General features: G+C 42.6%; 4 protein-coding genes across 14 annotated transcripts in view; 3 read left to right on the top strand and 1 right to left on the bottom strand.

Moving 5' to 3' along the window:
- tmod (tropomodulin) overlaps window positions 1–12,922 on the top strand; it is a 48,700-nt gene extending 35,778 nt beyond the window's left edge. For 4 of the 11 annotated variants that reach the window (XM_032439464.2, XM_070207506.1, XM_070207504.1 and 1 more), the window contains exons 2-7: window positions 6,003–6,155; window positions 6,221–6,733; window positions 6,792–7,043; window positions 7,118–7,265; window positions 8,622–8,913; window positions 9,603–9,896. In XM_032439464.2, coding sequence (XP_032295355.1) covers window positions 6,003–6,155; window positions 6,221–6,733; window positions 6,792–7,043; window positions 7,118–7,265; window positions 8,622–8,913; window positions 9,603–9,618 — 1,374 coding nt within the window. In that variant the 3' untranslated portion in view covers window positions 9,619–9,896. Of the gene's footprint in view, window positions 1–5,776; window positions 5,935–6,002; window positions 6,156–6,220; window positions 6,734–6,791; window positions 7,044–7,117; window positions 7,266–7,452; window positions 8,020–8,621; window positions 8,914–9,602; window positions 9,897–10,613; window positions 10,923–11,362; window positions 11,792–12,144 lie in introns of those variants that run through there. The other 7 variants (XM_070207503.1, XM_070207505.1, XM_070207509.1 and 4 more) reach the window with 7 other exon arrangements.
- Window positions 12,923–13,301: 379 nt separating this feature from the next.
- Window positions 13,302–16,324, top strand: LOC6629836 (sodium-independent sulfate anion transporter). Its single transcript, XM_002054500.3, has 2 exons — window positions 13,302–15,053; window positions 15,110–16,324. Exons 1-2 carry the CDS (start codon window positions 13,595–13,597, stop codon window positions 15,682–15,684), a joined length of 2,034 nt encoding a protein of 677 aa, XP_002054536.1. The 5' UTR covers window positions 13,302–13,594; the 3' UTR covers window positions 15,685–16,324.
- On the bottom strand, window positions 16,313–17,317 carry LOC6629837 (tol-Pal system protein TolA). The gene is made up of 2 exons (XM_002054501.4): window positions 17,159–17,317; window positions 16,313–17,097 (listed from the first exon to the last, which is right to left on the bottom strand). Exons 1-2 carry the CDS (start codon window positions 17,240–17,242, stop codon window positions 16,378–16,380), a joined length of 804 nt encoding a protein of 267 aa, XP_002054537.2. The 5' UTR covers window positions 17,243–17,317; the 3' UTR covers window positions 16,313–16,377.
- Window positions 17,318–17,384: 67 nt separating this feature from the next.
- On the top strand, window positions 17,385–18,122 carry LOC6629838 (tropomyosin). Its single transcript, XM_002054502.2, has one exon. It carries the CDS (start codon window positions 17,385–17,387, stop codon window positions 18,120–18,122), a length of 738 nt encoding a protein of 245 aa, XP_002054538.2.
- The last annotated feature ends 85 nt before the right edge of the window (window positions 18,123–18,207 follow it).

Raw genomic sequence — 18,207 nt, 5'->3', positions numbered from 1 at the left:
TTGCATAATTGCCCGCAACTGGTCAGAACAGAAACCAATCTAATTGCAGCTGGCTGCCACATTTGAAATGTCAGCCGGGCCGAGTTCTAACCAGTCAACCGCTGGGCCGAGTTCATTGGCCGGGCACTAGCTGTGCGTGTCTCTCGCTTTTACCCAATGTTTAAACTATCTGATGTAGTATAAACAAGCCGCTTAATTATGGACAAAGAGGCCAAAGACCGGGCTCTGCGTATGCCCAACGGGTCTCAGCAAATTTACATACTAGTATATAGATACAACATGAATTTTCATTTGCATTGCATATGAAAGCCTACAAAGAAATTGTTGTCTGATTTGGCTTTCACTTTTGCAGCAGTTCCCGACTATTATTAAGTTTTTCTTTGTTTCAAATAAGTGCTACGCGCTTTTGTTATTGTTCGAAAAAATATACATACTATATTCCCTGGCATTTCGGTCTCATAAATTTGTATACTTTTTTTTTTTTTTTTGTTTGGCTTTTGTTGTCGTGTACGCTAAAAATGCGGCGACGTGACAAAAGTTGTGCATTTCAAACTCAAAGGCAAAATGCAAACTACATAAATTTAGCACACTTCATGACGCCACAGCCACAACCAAATGCCAGCTCCTCTCCCCCGCTAGAGTCTCAGGCCTCCCATCTGTGTTTCCCCCTATGTTCCGCTGTTTAACTTATTGTGGAAGCTGTTTGCTGCTGGCTAAGCTGTTGCTTATTTGACATTTTATTGATGATCTGGCGGCACGACAAATGAAATGCTTTGCACGTTTCTCATTTCGAGCAAATATCGAGCTTAACTCCATATCATCGAGACAGGCAAAAAAAAAAATTGTCAACGCACTTGGCTTCATATATATCCGTAAATGGAGTCAACTAAATTTCACTCTTTCTTTTTGTTATACCCTGTTTCTGAACGAGGCCTCTTTGAAACCATATGGATCGTATGGATTCGTTTTTTTCCTATAAAAGAACTTTTTTATTAAAATGTATTTAGGGCTTAAAGCAGTTTCTAAATGTATTACACATTTACTTTATCATTTAGATTTTGTATTAAGAGTTGCTCAAAAGTTATATCATAAATATGATTTTGATTTCGAATATCAACAACAATTGAACTAAAGCTTTCTAAATGTTTTATTACACATTTACTTTATCATTTAGAGTTGCTCAAAAGTTATATCATAAATATGATTTTGATTTCGAATATCTATAAAGCATATACAACAATTGAACTAAAGCTTTCGTGTGAGTACGTAATTCGGGTTATATAAAAGTGTGTCTATTATGGGTCTATTATAAATCCCATCTGTTATTTATCCGAAAGAGTATTCAATCTTTGTCGGGGCAAAGACAACTGTCTTTTATGTTTCGCTTTTGTTTTTGCTTGGCCAACAGCTGTGCAAATGCTTTGTCACAAATCGAAACGAAGTCGAGGAAAGTTTTGGACCAGTCTCTCGACTTGGTGAGGGGGAGGGAACTGTGCACAAGTGTCTGTAATGTCGTTAGCTGCTCTTGGCCGTTGTTAATTTGCCACTTCAGTGCAATGTCAATGCTAATGCCGAGTGGCCAAGATCTAAGCAGCGTTTGTGCTGTGCGTGCCCAATCAGGCGGCAAACCATCGGATGCGAATGCACTGAAACGGAACTATCGGCGTCTCAGTTTTCAGCAGCAGCTCCGGACTCGACACTCAACGCTCGACTGGGCTGCTTTGGAGTGACCAATGTGGTATCAACTTACCAGACAGTTCCAGGGCCAAGTTCTACTTTTTATTCAATTTTTCATTCACTGTCAACTTCTTTTTCTTTGCCATGGGAGCTGCTCTGAGCTGTGGATGCCACTGTCTGCTGTCAGCTGCAGCAATGGAGCGTGGCTTCTGGGTTTATTGCTGGCATGCAAATTGCATAAAATATTGCCAAGCTATAAAAGCATATTGCTGTTCACTGAATATGTGATTTGTGGTTACAGTGGTTACAGCTGGGCTAGAGACCAGAAGCACATAGAAAGAAACCACAAAAATGCTGCTCAGCGTTGACAGCACTAGAATAGATTGTGTTGCATTTGACAACAGCCTGCAACTGCATCAGGCTAAAGCTCTGAGCTACTCTAAGGTGCAATATATAATTTATTTATTATATGTATAACTTAAAATGGAAGTAGCAACAGCTTTGCATAGTTTGCTTCGGATGCAGCTGCTGAAAAATAATCGTGTGTGTGCAAGACCTTTTCTACTGCCTGCATTCCATATAAATCTCGACCATGATAATCCATTTCCACACACACACACACACACAGTTACACCTTTCACCCCTGCAATTTCCTTCATGCTAATTTGAAGAGTGCTTTCTGGCCATAAATCCTAAGCAAACAGCGGGTCGTCAGCGCTGCGAGAGATAATTAAGATTTTTTGGTATTTCCCAACGTGATTTGCTCAAGTGCCACAATTTCCTGGTATTCGCGCACAGCATCTGGCGCCCGAGCACATCCTCAGCGGCACAGCGTACTTCCTACTTTGCCATATTTGGGCGCGTTCGCACATTTCCAGCCATTAGTCATTAGCGGCTGCTGCGGCCTGACCAACTTTTCACCTGCAGCCCGAAGCGGAAAGGTGTTTTTCCGAGCATTTTGCGTTTCATGAATTTGTTGGTTCATTTTTTGTTTTCTTGGTTTTCCGCTCGAAAAAACGTGATCTTTACAACGAGTCGCAGGCTGTTGGTGCCGCTTAATTAAATCAGCTAAGCACCTTGACCCACTTGCCAGTCACTGGCCACCAGCAGCAGCAGCAGCAGCACATTCATCTGTCAGCCACGGCAAATGTGCAAATCACCGAAAAAACAGCATTAGACATGTTTTGATTTTTGTTATACGCCACATTTTGTGGGTCGCAATATGGCAGCGCCTGGTTAAACATGTATCAAAGTGCCTGCTCCCGTTTCAAGGCCCCGTTGCAATTAATGAGCCAAGCCAATCCGTTAAATACCTGGCGAATTGTCGATGTAACACGTTGACAACTCTCAGATAAAATATATACGCACACGAATATCTCGTTGCGCCACCTTATTTATGCTCTTTACGGTGCATTTGCATGGTAGGCGCGTCTTCATGCCCCGCTTCAACTAGTTGCCGTTACGCTTAAAACAGTGTTAGTTAACTAAGCTATAGCCTGAAGTAAATACTAGCGTGTTTTATAGATAGTAGTTAGTGCAACTATTAAGCGCTGAAATGTTGCCAGTCTCTCAATTCGAGTTTATGCTCGTTTTTCCATCCAATTTACGTGGATTGCGCATAGAGCCTTGAAAAAGCATTTGAAACCAATCTTTCTAAATATTAAACTGTTGCTCACTTAACCTTGAACCACAATGAATGCGAAGTAAAACTAAAAACATGAAAAAAATTTACATAAAATAAATTTCCGCCCATATTTCACCCGAGTAAGTGGATGTGCCCTACATGAACTCGCATCAGGGACGTCTGTTTTTGAACAGTTTGCATGAAAAGTATCTTTTGGGTGAAAAAAAAAACCTCATTGCTTTAATTTAACATTTGTTTTGCTCATTTGCACTTCTATTTTTCTGTGCCTGCTTTCAGATCTAATTTATTAGCAGCTCCTATCGCTGTGCACGCGTCTCGGGAGTGCCATGAACTCAATTATTTTTGTAATTATATTTTTTAATGTGATTTTATTGCTGTGCGTGGTACGCAGTGGCAGTTGCGATAGCTACCTGACTTAACGACTGGCTTCAAGTTGAAGTTAGTGGAAGGCACATTTGAGGCGCCACAATTGGAGACCATTCACAATTCGTGGCATTTACTGCGTCATTGATGCGGCATGTGGCAGCCACCTCGCAATGAAACTGTTTATTTCAATTAATCCAAGTTTGCCCCCAATTGAAATGTCAACACGCTTCTGTTCTCTGCCAGCCGTTAGATGCGGCCAGTGAGCCAGCCTGACATAATAGCACCGACTGTCGGCTGCCCTGTTGCCGCTTCCATGCATGCCGCTCACTTTAAAGTGGGTCAATCGACAGCATTTAGCTGTACCTCATATCTCTCTATCTGGAGGCAGCATCTGCAAAGCTTTTGGCCAAACTTGGACACATATACTTACATTTGAACATGACCATTTACGGGCGGTTTTCGCTAGCCCGCGAGTTGGTGGAGGCGAGGAGCAAACATTGGAAGTTGTTGTGTAGTTTGTATAGAGTTGTTGCTACTAATATACCCTGTACTCATTGACAATTTGTACAAAGGTATGCTAATATTGTGCACATGTATAGAGCTAGGTACTGAAGTTTGGAATATAGGTTCTCGTCTTTCGTATGAAAACAACAAGTGTATATTTTTATCGATAGTTTCTTGCAAACTTCCTAAAATCAAGATATTTCGGTTTACAGCATACAATATGTATCTTAAAGGTAATATAAGCAACATTCTTATATATTATAAGCAGAAAGTCTGGAAAACTTCTCCCATTTTCACTTTTTTTTTTCGGTTCACAGAGAAGCAATAGATTTATATACAATAATTCCCAATTCCCAAAAGAAAACATTTTTATATGTCTGGATCACATACTTTTTACTCAAATGACGTCGTATCTATGTGACGTGTATTGAGAACTCTTTACAGGGTATGAAGAAATCGTTTACCCTTCTACTCGAGAGCTGTTACTTGTTTTCATTATAGTGAAACCGGTTTCACTTAAATGGCGCACTGAAGTTGCAGCAAAGTACGAAAAGTGGTTTATGTGGTTAGTCTCGCTTCCTGGAGCACTCGTCATTTGGTCGCAGTTGCCCTCTGTAACCAGTTTTTGAGGCGTCTTTTGATTTGGCTTTTGTCTGGCTGTTGTTGGGTTCACTTGGGTTCGGTTCGGTTCAGTTGGTCTGTTTGTTTGTTTGGGTCACGCTTTGATAGAACTTTCAGACCAGCCGGCGTGCTGTACAATTATTTTATGTAAATTGTGAGCCCTCGAGCCGCATGTCTTTTAGTTGATTTTCTTGCACGACAAGCTAACTGAATTGCTGGCTCTTTGTCAGCTATTGGCCAGGTTAGCAGCTACACAATTGTTTCGCTTTATTTGTTCGGCCATGTTTTGCATTTTATTTTTATTTCCAATTGCCTCATTAATGCCTGGCTATAAATCTCAGACAATAAGAAAACCCTGCACAATGTTTTCCCACAGCAAATCAATCGCTGGGGCTTCAACTTTGCCTGCTTTACTTTTGTTTATTTATGGCCCCCTTGCAACCCAATCGTAGCTTGGGCTTGGGCTTTTTCAGCTTCGATTTCATGCTCGGCACATCGCACTGAAGTGGAAGTCATTTAAGTGCAGACAGCGTGCCACACTCGGTTGCCCCCGCTGGCCCTGCTGCAGCTTTTAATGTATGCGCCTAATTTACATTGCCACCGACTGTCGATTACGCCAACTCGGAGCGAGACTCACTGACTCACTGGCTCCCTGGCTGACTAGCTGACTGCCTGACTGCCTCAACTGACTGAGTGGCAGTTGCGATTGCAGCTTTTGGTTCAAACCGCGCGTCAACCAAATGTTGCACGGCTGTTGCGACTCTCGTTGTTGCTGTTGTTGCTGCTGCTGTTTCTGTCTCGGCCTGGTCTGCACTTTAATTTGGTGTCTTGAGCGCGCCAGTCGCTGCTGAGCCCCAGCCCCAGACACAGCCAACCACATTCAGTCGCCGCTTCATAGCAGCATAATTGGATTTAAATTTTGTTGTTTTAAGTTTTTATTTTTTATTTTTTTTTTGCTGTGGTTTGCCATTTATTGATTTTTAATAAGTGTCATAAGACGCTGACACGCCATGGAGAGCGCTGTGCCCATCGCTGAGTTTCAGAAGATCAAGCTGCGACCCGTGCCCAGGGTCAAGCGGCGTGCGCCTCAGCCGCCAGCTAGCCTGAAGCTGCTGAAGAATGTGGGCAAAGAATGCCAATTGGAGTATAAGAAGTGTACTGATCCAAAGTTATTTTTCGACATTTGCAGACTTCGTCCACCACAAAGACAACAACGCTCACCACGCCGGCCAAGCTGTACGGCAAGGATTTGAGCGAATACGACGATGTGGACGTGGAGAGCTTGTTGGCGCAGTTGTCACCCGAGGAGATAACCATACTGGCCAAAGAAGTTGATCCCGATGTGAGTATTCATAATATAAGCTTACACACATTTGGCCAGCTTTATTTAACTTTTGACTCTCGTAGGACAACTTCCTGCCGCCAGATCAGCGCTGCAGCTACGAGTGCACCAAGGATGCCACTGGGCCGCTGAATCGCAAACAGCTTATCGAGCATATTAACAAGCAGGCAATTGAGACGCCCGATCAGCCGGAGTTCGAGCCCTATGTGCAGGGCAAGGTGCGCGGCAAGAAATGGGTGCCACCGCCGCGTGATGCCCGTGATATTGAGGCAGAGGAACAGATCGCTATTGACATGGGCGAGGAGTATGAGCATGCGCTCAATGATGCCACGCAGGAAGAGATTATCGATTTGGCTGCCATTCTTGGCTTCCACTCGATGATGAATCAGGATCAGTACCATGCCTCGCTGCTGAACAAGGGACAGCCGGTTGGCTTGGGCTGGGATGGCATCACAAAGTCCACACAGCAAAAGCTGTTCCCCATGGATCCGCCCAACAGCACAGATGTTGAGGAGTCGATTAAGCGCGTCAAGGATGATGATTCCAAGCTGATTGACCTGAACTTGAATAACATTAAGGTATGTACTCAACACCTTTGAAACTAAAGAAATATGCTAATTGGAAATATGGCTGCAGAATATATCGGATGAGAAGCTCGAACAACTCTTTGCCGCACTGCCTCAGAATGAACATTTGGAAGTTCTATCGCTGACAAACGTCGGCCTGACCGATAAGACAGCTCTCCTGCTCGCCGAAGCGATCGAGAAAAGCAAAACCCTGAGAGTATTAAATGTTGAAACCAACTTTATCAGTCCGCCCGTAATTGTTAGGCTCGTGCAAGCCCTGCTCAAATGTCGCACCATCGAGGAGTTCAGGGCCTCCAATCAAGTGAGTAGCATATACATATATTACTGATTATTGCTTAAAGCATTAGCTAAATTCGCCCAATAACTTGTTCACAGCGATCTGCGGTGCTTGGCAACAAGATTGAAATGGAGATCACCAATTTGGTGGAGAAGAACTCGTCGCTTCTGCGACTTGGCTTGCATCTGGAGTTCAACGATGCGCGTCATCGCGTGGCCGCCCATCTGCAGCGCAACATCGACAGAAGTAAGTTGGCCGTTGCCATTGGCTGCGGCTTGTCCCCACACAATATTTGCAGGTTGTCAGCGTTGGTTCTACGTTTGCCACTTTGCTCGATAGGCTCGCGATCCCTTTGATTATATAGATAAGCAACTTATGTATCTATAGGTCTTTATTCATGAGCAACTCGTGTGTACCTCACTCTCGCGTTTAGGTGAATTGCAACAAGGTACGTTAGCTTTCCGCGCCGACGCTTCGCCACCGTCATCCCCATCCGCATCCGCATCAGCATCTGCATCTCGCTCATCAGCAACCATCTCACACTCAAAGGCCAAAAGCTTGGCTGCTTTCGAGCAGTTTGTCAAGGCCCGAACTTGGACTAATGCAAAAGATTCTGATCCTGTTTTGCCATCAGGGCGCATTGCGCGCAATCTGCAGTCGAACTCAGCAGCAGCCACAACTGGAGTCGCAGCGGAAGCCTCCACATCGTCAGCTGCCTTACACCTTTTGCGCACTGAGAATGAAAAGGAAATCTAAGTTTGGATATCCTTACTAGACCCCAAAACGCGTTGGTAACCAAAAAGTAGTTGATATACTTATATTCCCCTCTCTGTTTCTCTTTTGTGGGCAATAAGGTAAAAAGTTATCGTTTCGTGACCCCGACCAACGTCTTAGCATCTATTTATAGTCCAGTCGTTTAGCCTAACAGTTCAGTACATTTCTCACCACAAATCGTTCGTTGCGTTCACGTTCACGTTCTCGTTATCACCTCTCACCTCGTTACGTTGCGTTTCTCGTTGCGTTGCGTTACGTTGCGTTACTTGTTGCGTCACTACGTGGCCTACATTTAAATACATATACATATATATATACCTAAGTGGAGCTTATTTAAGATCACATTCGCTCACTCATTTGATCAAAACTCATCAGCAGCCGCTCATCTTTTGTCTAAATTAATACTTATATATGATTAAATTATATTTTAGTTTATCAATTTGCTAAGTCAGTATTACATACTAAGCCAGATTTACGAAATTCAATGTCATTCTTCACATACATACGCTATTTCGACTCGTTTGTGTGTACAGTGCTCCCCTTTTAGAAATTCCTCCGTGTTGTCTCTCGTTCCTCGTTAGTGCTGTTGAGCAATCCTTGTGTCTTGTATATACCATAGAATGTTTGACAATTTGTCTACACTGCGATATGATTTGAAGCATTATTAACCAATTATCTGTTATGTATATTTAAATCCCAAAATTATCAAACTGTATGCCCCTCAACTCGACTTGTCCACTGTGTATATTAAACAAACGTCACCAATCAACCAACAAACCAACCAACCAATCAACCAACAACAACAACAAATTTCCAAACGATCTTCAGTCTTCCGGGTGCAAAAACTTAAACCCAATTTGCCCAAATTGATATTGCCCAGCAACATGGAGATTGAACGTGATCTGGCCAACTCGGCCACGCCCTCGCCGTCACCATCGCCCTCACCGTCGCCACAGCCGCCGGCTGACTATGATGTGGAGGTCGATCCCGATAATATGGTTATACGCGGCGGCGGCGGCGATGCCTTCGATCCAGAGATCGATCCCGATAACATGGTGGTGCCCGGCAGTCGGGCCGTGACGCCCAACTACGATGACGAGGGCGTCTATCAAGCGCACACGTGAGTGAAGCCACCAACCACCACCCAACAGTATACATCACCATGCACACAGGAGCGGAGCCCGCCCAAAAAACACAGCCCCAATGTACAGACAGTCAGACAGCCGCCACTCGATCAGTTCTCTCACCTCGCCTCACCTCGATTTGTAGTAACGTTGTTGTTGTTGTTGCCTCTTACTCCACCAACAATTTTTGTGTTTTGGCCATGGTGTACAGTAAAGCTCGTACTGTCCATTACCAGATCCAACTCTAAACCTCTTGCAGACCAAAAACGTGTATATAAAACTCAGCTCAATATAAAATACAAATGTAATTCCATCCATACCTGATTGTTGTCGTCGTTATCAGCAGCTCCGCTCATGCATTTTGTATCATTTTGTATATAACTGGGACACGCCCATCCATCAGCATTAGCTGTGCGCTACTAACAACCCGAAATGCCCCCCAAAAAAACTTCTCTGAGGGCATACCACCAGTTTTTGTATCTTGTTTTATTCCCAACTCAGTTGTCTGTTCTCTTTCCCCTGTCGACATGTGACAGACGGACAATTCTCCCAGTCAAAAGTCAAGTTTGTCGACTCAACAATACGCTTTACATTATTTCTTATATGTGTTTCGTCTAATGTTTTTTTTTTTTTTTGTGTGTGTGTACTATTTCACTCTCTATCTCTTTCTGTTTCTCGTTTACAGTAAGAAAAGATCTTGAATTACGCCTGCAGTTCAGATTTTTCAATAATCTTCATAGAAAATCAACAAGAATTCAATAAAACCCCATATAAATGAAAAATAAAAAAACATAAATCAAAAAGCAACTAAACTAAACATTTTTAAAGCGTTTTGTAATTTAAAAATTAAAAAACCGTATAAAAAAAAAAACAAACAAGTTTAATCTATGTAAATTAAACGTGTAAACAATATATAAAAAATAAAAAAAACTAAAGAAAGAAGCAACAGCAGCAATGCTGGCATCTAAATACGTTAGAGAGACCAAGAAGTAAATAATAAATATATACATATATATATACACATACATATACACATACTTATAATGCGCAGAACGAACCAGAGATACATAAAAATATGTAAATACATATGTATACATATCTACGATACAAGCATATATAGAGAGAAGAGATATATTTGAAACTGATTTACGACAAAAGTCAAGGCATCTAACCACAGCAAAAAATCTTTAGGCGTAATGTGTATAATTTTGTCTAATCTCTAACACAGGTATCTATGAACACGAATTCTACGTAAAACGTTTCTTTTTATATATAATTCATATATGCAAGCGTTGCGAACAAAAACGCCTAACACCAAAAAGCATTCTTAAATTGAATGATGCCGCATATAGTATATGCATATAGTCCAAAATATATTATATGTAGTCGAAATTGGCCTTCAAAAAATAATCATAACTCAAGACTGTTTAGCGTACTACTGATCTTTTTCTACTACCCAAAAGCATTGTTTGTTCAGTTATTGTTAAATGCATCATAGCATAAATGATAGTATAATCAAGTTATAACCCACCCATTGCATGTTGTTGCCCCTCACCTGTGTTGCATGCCACACTCACACCTGACCCGCACAGGCATCACAACTCATATAACTCATACCCAACCATCTGCTTTTACTAAACACATTCAGAAGTTGCTGTCAAATTTACTGAGCACTAATAAACTTCTCTTCGTATAGGAATTAAACTGCGATGTACAATCTTTAAGTAAAACTAAAAAATTAAACACCAATAAAAAAAAAATCAACAGCAACCACGAATAACTGCAATAAAAATTATATAAATATTAAAGTCAAGTGAAAATCATAAAAGAGAAATTCGCAAGAACTGCTACATTAAATGCCGAACATCCAAATGTTTATGCTCGTTTTATAATTCAACAAACTTTACAACAACAAAAGCAGCAGCACATGAACAACAACAACAACAACCAGAACAACAAGAACAACAAAGCCAAACAAGTACCTAGCATTACACCATATCGAACAGTTGGTACCCAAAACAATTTTACTCAGCTCGTTGTTGTTTGTGATAAAATTCAATTGCCAAAAGCGTTAACATAAGCAGCATTAACATAAGCCCAACTAATTAATATCCCGCCGCAGCTGCAACTTTTGCTTAAACCAGCCCCCAAAATAAAACTAGTTCTTAAGAGACGTTACTCAAACCTTTCTTGACTTGCGAGCAGCTCTTTATGCCGACTACTAAACAAAAATAGGCGTACTTAACGCCTAGCCTTGAATGTTGTATCCAAATGATTGATTGATTGATCGATTGAATATTTGACAATTTGTTGTATATTTTGATTAACAATCCCAAAAATAATAATAATACCTTTTGTTTATTGTTACAATTTTGACTAATCACATTGTATTTGTTTCTTCTCTCTCCCCAATCTTTCCTCTATCTTTCTCTTTATGTCTTACAGTACGTGTGAATCGCCTCAATCAGCGTAAATAAAAAGACAAAACATGCCACAACCAACCAACCAACCAACCAACCAACCAACCAACAACAACAGCAACAACAACCTTTGTTTGTGTGTGAGCGCGTGTGTGTGTCTTTGTTCTTATTGTCCAACTACTTATGTACTAATTAACAACAACAACAACACCAGAACCGGCTGATGCAACTACAACAAGAACAACAACTGCAACAAGTATTCTCTGTGTTCAGCTCAACAACAAGTACAACAACAACAACAACCATCTTGTGATTTTCCCCTCCTGTTGACTGTTAAACACCGTCCTCTGTGTAACCGCAACTACAACAACAACAACAAGCACAACACCACCCAAACGACCCACACCCAACAACCAGCCGCAAAACTAACACCGAAGAATGATGTTAACAAGCAGTACGTAAAGTATCTGATAGATATAAAATATCGCATATGTATCTTTAAGTTGGGCGTCAATTCTAACGCGTGCATAGCTTATAAGTAGCTTAGCAAATATTTATGTCACAGCTTGGCTGGCCTTAAGTCAATCTTAAGCAACATATTCTCAATAATAATATAAACTCAATGTTGACACTTGATATCAGCAAGTGCAATTGTATCGTGCGTCATGCTTCGTTTATTTTTAAATATATATTTTTAACCATTTTTCTGATCCGCTGTTGGTGTTACGTCTCATAACATGCCTCAACTGCAGTTGAATCAATTGCATTTTACCAATTATACTTATATTTTCAACCATATTTTTGCAGTTGGTCGCCAGCGTCGCATGGGTCACCTGACCAGGAACTATACCATTGGTGCTTGGCCGTAGGCACCGGGACCTTTTGGCATCGCCATCATATACTCGATATATGTGCTTATATGAACTACATATAGTTAATATATATATATCATACTTGTTGTTGTTGTTTTACAAAAGTTGTGCCACTCGCTGGTCGCGCAATTCTTTTGTTTCAATGTTTGTTGCGTTCTATATGATTTAATTATAATTATTATTATAATTTTTTTTTTTTTGGCCAGATATGGGCCTTGTGTTCGTTTATCTGCGTATATACCTAATCAATTGTTATTTGAGTAATGCGATTGTTTGTTGTCAAGCACACACACACACACACATATGTACATCTACACACACACAAACAAATTGAAATTAATTTTATCTAGAAATTGACATTGTTAAAATTTACAATTACCAAATCGAATTAACGCTTTTGTCACCTTAACAAAAAAAAAATGTTTTCCTTAAGCAATTGTCAATTTCGGATTTGTCGGATTTTTACGCGGCCGCTTCACACGCGCTCTTTTTGCAAAGATTGTAATTTTAAAACTACCTTTTGTTGTTGTTTTTATATTCGGTTAAATTCAAAATTTAATTTGTTTTATTTCGTTTAGTTTTTAAAGAAGAGAGTGCACATGGAAAGTGCTTGAGCTTATATTTACATGCATACACATACATATATAATACTTATATATACATATATATATAAATAAATATATATATATTCATATTCACATATGATACATATACATATAGCCATGGTCTCTGAAACAATTTACTGCTATTGAATTATAAAATTGCTTAAACATAATATTACAACCTATGTTTAACTACGCATATAAACAAAAACGGATACAATTGTATATTGTAATGATATATCATACTTTATATGATCTAATGCGATGCTTTTAAAATACAACTTTTAAAAATCATGTAAAAATTTTAAAATTAAATAAACCAAAAAAAATAAAAATAAAAAAACAAAAAAAAAATTTACAAAAATGATGTGAAATGCGTATTGGGTTTCCGAAATCGTTCGCTTCAATTTCGCTGCTTCCGATTAATGTAAATATTTCTCCAAGAAATAATAGCTAATATGTGATAATTTGCGCGCCCAATTTATCGTTGAAAACCGTCTCAAATTGATAAATGGAAAAATTTTAAAGCAACGGGGACAGCTGTGCCAGTTGACAGGGCCAACAATGCCAGGCCAAACAAGAGTGTCGCGTAATTAACAGCAAGTCGTGTGGCCGAAACAAACAACCGGCGTCCCGTTTCCACATATTTCGACTGGACAAACATGGGCAGCTTCGATAAGATTGCGTGTCAGCCGCACAGCATCCGGCGCTAGCTTTCAGTTAGTTGCCGCACGGCGAAGCTAACAGCAAGAGACATCGAATCTAAGCATAGGCATATGCACAATGTCCACACTTGAGACGGAGGTGACGTTTCGTAGGCGCGCTGAAGTGAGTCAGGAACTGGAGGCGCAGTTTCGTAGTTCCTCCACGGACTTCATACTGATCCAAGATCATCGCACCTCCAAGTACAAGAGCCTCGAACAACTGGAGGCGGTCAAGCCGGACAATGAAACAATAGCTTCGTGTTGCATGAGCTATGCGAGGAGTGCGTGTCGCATGAAGACGCTAAAGAAGCGCCTGCCCATTATTGAATGGCTGCCCAAGTACAACAGGAACGATGCCGTCGGTGATCTTATAGCCGGATTTACAGTTGGGCTAACGGTCATACCACAGGGCTTGGCCTATTCGGGCGTGGTGGGCCTGCCCGCAGAGTCGGGTCTCTATGGCTCCTTCTTGGGCTGTTTTGTGTACGTTCTGTTGGGCACCTGCAAGGATAACACCATTGGCAGCACCGCCGTCGCCTCGCTGATGACATATCAGTTCGCCCACGGCTCCTGGGCACATTCAGTGCTGCTCACCTTTCTCACCGGCATCATTGAGATTCTTATGGCCATCTTTAAGCTGGGCTGCCTAGTGGAGTTTGTCTCCGGCCCGGTGAGCGCGGGCTTCACCAGTGCCGTATCACTAATTGTGCTCACCTCGCAGATGAAGTACATTTTGGGTGTGAACAGTGAGGGCGGCTCGTTTCTACAGAGCTGGATCAGCATGTTGCGCGATATTGAAAACATACGCATTTGGGACAGCTGCTTGGGCTTTGGCTGCCTGGCGCTATTGCTGGTCATACGCAGCCTAAGCCAACTACGCATTGGCCCCAAGGAGAAGTCCGAGCGTAGTCAGCTGCAACGTGTGCTCAACGAGGTGATCAAATTTGTCGGCGTCACCCGCAATGCGACTGTTGTCATTGGCGCCACCTTGGTGGCCATGCATCTGGAGGCGAACAGCATGAATCCGTTCCGGCTGACAGGCTACATACCACCTGGTCTGCCCACAGTGTCGTTGCCAAACTTTACGATCGAGGCGCAGCCGGCCAATGCCACAGCTGGCATACCCGCTGTACCAGGCGAAACCTTCCTCGAAATGGTGCACAGCCTGGGCTATGGCCTGGTTATAGTGCCGATCATAGCGCTGCTGGAGAACGTGTCCGTCTGCAAGGCATTTGCCAAGGACAAGCAGATCGATGTCAGCCAGGAACTATTTGCCACCGGCGTGGCCAACGTCGCCACCTCCCTGGTTAGTGGCTATCGCAGCAACGGCGGCCTGGCCCGTTCCGCCGTCAACAATGCCAGCGGCTGTCGCACCAATATGTCCAATCTATATATTGGCATTATCGTGGTGCTATCGATAAGTTACCTCACCGAGTACTTTTACTTCATTCCCAAGGCTGTGCTGGCTGCCATCATCATATCGGCCGTAGTGTTCCAGGTGCAGTACCAGATCGTGGTGCCCATGTGGCGCAGCAAACGTAAGTTGATGGCTTCAGCGCCGGCAAGCGTTTATTTGGAATATCCGCATTTACAGGCGCTGATCTTGTGCCTGGACTGCTGGCGTTCATCACCTGCCTGGTGCTTCCCCTAGAGATAGGCATCGTTGTGGCCATTGGAGCTAATCAGCTCTATATACTCTATCACGCGGCACGGCCCAGGATAACGCTGGAGCAGCTGGAGACGGAGCATGGCATTAAGTTTATAAAGATCACGCCAGATCGTTGCCTCATATTTCCCTCCGTGGAGTTCGTTAGGAACATGGTGCTCAAGTCCGGCAGCAAGACAACGCTGCCCATTGTCATCGATTGTACGTACATATTTGCAGCCGACTTCACCGCCGCCAAAGTAATCTCCTCCATGGTGGAAGATTTTCAACAGCGTCAGCAAAAAATCATTTTCTTTAATCTCAAGCCAAGTGTGGTTAGCATATTCGAGGGTCTGAAGACCAAGCTGGTCCTCTGCTACAATACACACGCTCTCAGCCTGGAACTCTTGCCAAGTGCGGCCGATAATCTGTCGCATTCGGTGGACTCACTCGAAGCAGGCAATTGTGCAGGCGATTGCGGCAGCATGACAAGCACCAGTACTCTATCCCTGGCCAGACTCTAGCTAACATAGATAGTGTCAGCTACTAATTAGCTTTATTATGGCGCAATAGTAGTTCATTTGTCTAATGCAAAATAATTAAAATATTCCCAACTATCTTCTTATTTTTGTTGTTTGATCATCAACAAAGAAGAAGTAGCTTGAGTTTTGGGAAAGATTTCACCTACAAATGTGGAAAATTGGTGGAATACAGTTGTATTATTCACTATCCGCTTAGTTTTAAATTCGAAAAGAAGTGCGGAAAATGCGTGGAAGTGATGTTTTATGTTTTATCTTAAAAGCTAACCCAGACAAGGCTAGGGTAAAATATTTTTATTACGCATTTTCATACAACTGGGTTAAACGAGGTATAATCCATTTGTGCAAATGTATGTAACAGGCAGAAGGAAACAGCTCCGACCCGATAAACTATATATATATATACTTGATCAGCATCAATAGCCGAGACGATCTAGCCGATCTACGAATCAGTCAGTCAGGACAAAGTCAAGCTTTATATATACAGATAAAAAAAACCCGCACCATATTCATATATTTAGATATTGCTTGAACACTTCTAGTATAAAATTATATATATGCATCTATTTACGCATTCATCTATTTACTTAAAGAGCAGCTTCACAAAGGGATATATTGAGCAAAAAGAAAAAGGAAATTTATTGAAAAATAAATAAGGAGTATTTTATATGATTGTATTTACTGATGCATATGCTGATGCAGCTTGAAGCGTATTTCGGCCATGCGGCGTTCCCGGGAGGCGCGCTGTTTGGCTTCCTGGGCGGCGCCCGCGGCACGCTCGGCCGCCTTTTGGGTATTCCTGAAATCGGTTCGTGCACCGTCCAGCTGGCGGAGGAGCAATTCAACACGCTTTTTGGCGGCCTCCACTAGCTGCTGTTTCTCGATGAGCTCCTGCTGGGCACCGTTGGCCGCCTGTTCCGAGTTAAGCACATTGGCCTGGGCGTTCTTGACGGCATCGCTCAAGGACTTCACCTGTAAGCCAGCCTGCTTGGCCGCCTGTGTGGCTGCGTTGCAGTTGCCCTGCGATGCTTGCAGTGAGCCGGACTCTTCCTGGACGACGAGCTCACCTTCACGCACCTCCGATTCGAGTTGATCAACGATTTGCTTTTTGCCCGCCAGAGCAGCCTCTGCGGCATTTGCTGCGGCCAGCGCCTTGTCTGCCAGCTGCATCTTAACCTGGTGAGCAGCATTTTCCGCGGCCGGCAGCTGAGCATCGGATGCAGCTTTCGCTTCTTGTGCTGCCTTCATGGCAATGCAGGAGGCCTTTTGTCGCGGCACCGAATTAATGGGCACTCGCACATTGGCATCATCGCTAGCATCCTTCTTACAATCTTCCATGCCCTCATTTTGCCCATCATCATAATGTAAGCTGGATAAACCTATAGATCGCTTCTGGGACTGAAATGCATTCATTTACCATATTGTCAACGGACTCGGAAAGTAGATGTCAAGCACTTACCTTACCCGTCTTGTAGCCAAAGGCTTGAGTCCAGAACAGAGGGCAGAGCAACAGGAATAGAAGCAGTGCAGCCTTAGCAGTCATTCTGTACAGTTTCAGATGCCTTTTCTGATTACAGCTGAGAATATATTGTATTCAAATAATCAATGCTGACAGCTGAGCTTGGAGAATTTTGTAAGATGCCAAATTTCCAATGCGTTGCGAGCCCCTGGTGTTGATCTTCACAATGAGCATCGTACTGGTGATCGGAGTACAGCCGGCGTGCAATCGCAAAACGTCTCATCATATGAAGAAATGTCATAAGCAGGGCGGCGATCCGGAATACTGCAAGATCAACTTGAAATCCACGAAAATTGCCTCGAATGCAGCTAATGAGGCGACGGCGGCCAAGGATGCACAAAACTGTGCCAGCGAGGAGGCCAGCCGGCGAACCATGAATCGCTTGGCCGATAAGGCTGAGCAGGCCGCTCGAGCGGCTGAGGCTGCACTGAATGGCAAGAAGCAGTTGCTCGAACAGCTGGAACAGAGTCAGATCGAGGCCGATGCCGTCGTAGAGGAGGTCAAAAAGGCGCTACGACATAGCGAATCCAACATTGAGACGGCTTTGCGCGTGGCCCAACACATCAAACAGCATCTGGAGCTAATGCAGAACGTTCTGGAAGAATCAAGAAATAATTTGGAGCAAGTTCTGGAAGTTGCAGCCAATGCCAATACCGAGCTGCAGGAAAAGCAAATGCTGATAATAGACAGCAAAAAGCGGGTAGAAGATTTGAACCATTGCATGCAAAAAGCCAGAGCTGATCTTGATCGGACCGAAGAAATCGCCAAGAAGGCAGAGAATGCGGCCGAAGAGGCCAAACAGCGCATAGAAAACGTACGAAATATATTTAAGAAGATAAAAAAACTAAAAAGAAAAGACCTTAAATCATTTAAACGGGTTTTCAACCGATTTATCAAGATGTGATATTTTTATATTCCGTTAATCATGCAAGTTAAAAATAAATTGTGTTTATATATTTTCTTTACATTTATACGAGTAACATAAATGC

Source organism: Drosophila virilis, chromosome 2 (genome assembly GCF_030788295.1).
Source record: "Drosophila virilis strain 15010-1051.87 chromosome 2, Dvir_AGI_RSII-ME, whole genome shotgun sequence".
Taxonomy (NCBI): Eukaryota; Metazoa; Arthropoda; class Insecta; order Diptera; family Drosophilidae; genus Drosophila; species Drosophila virilis.
The sequence above is the reverse complement of the archived record's forward strand: the minus strand, read 5'-3'. Positions and strand labels throughout refer to the sequence as shown.

Bases quoted from the DNA above. Each gene is read 5' to 3' on its own strand.
- LOC6629837 (XM_002054501.4), bottom strand. From the start codon at position 17,242: ATGACTGCTAAGGCTGCACTGCTTCTATTCCTGTTGCTCTGCCCTCTG. The intron at 17,098-17,158 runs GTAAGTGCTTGA...AATGCATTTCAG, and splicing joins TTGGCTACAAGACGGGTAAG to TCCCAGAAGCGATCTATAGG.
- LOC6629838 (XM_002054502.2), top strand. From the start codon at position 17,385: ATGAGCATCGTACTGGTGATCGGAGTACAGCCGGCGTGCAATCGCAAA.
- LOC6629836 (XM_002054500.3), top strand. From the start codon at position 13,595: ATGTCCACACTTGAGACGGAGGTGACGTTTCGTAGGCGCGCTGAAGTG. The intron at 15,054-15,109 runs GTAAGTTGATGG...CCGCATTTACAG, and splicing joins GCCCATGTGGCGCAGCAAAC to GCGCTGATCTTGTGCCTGGA.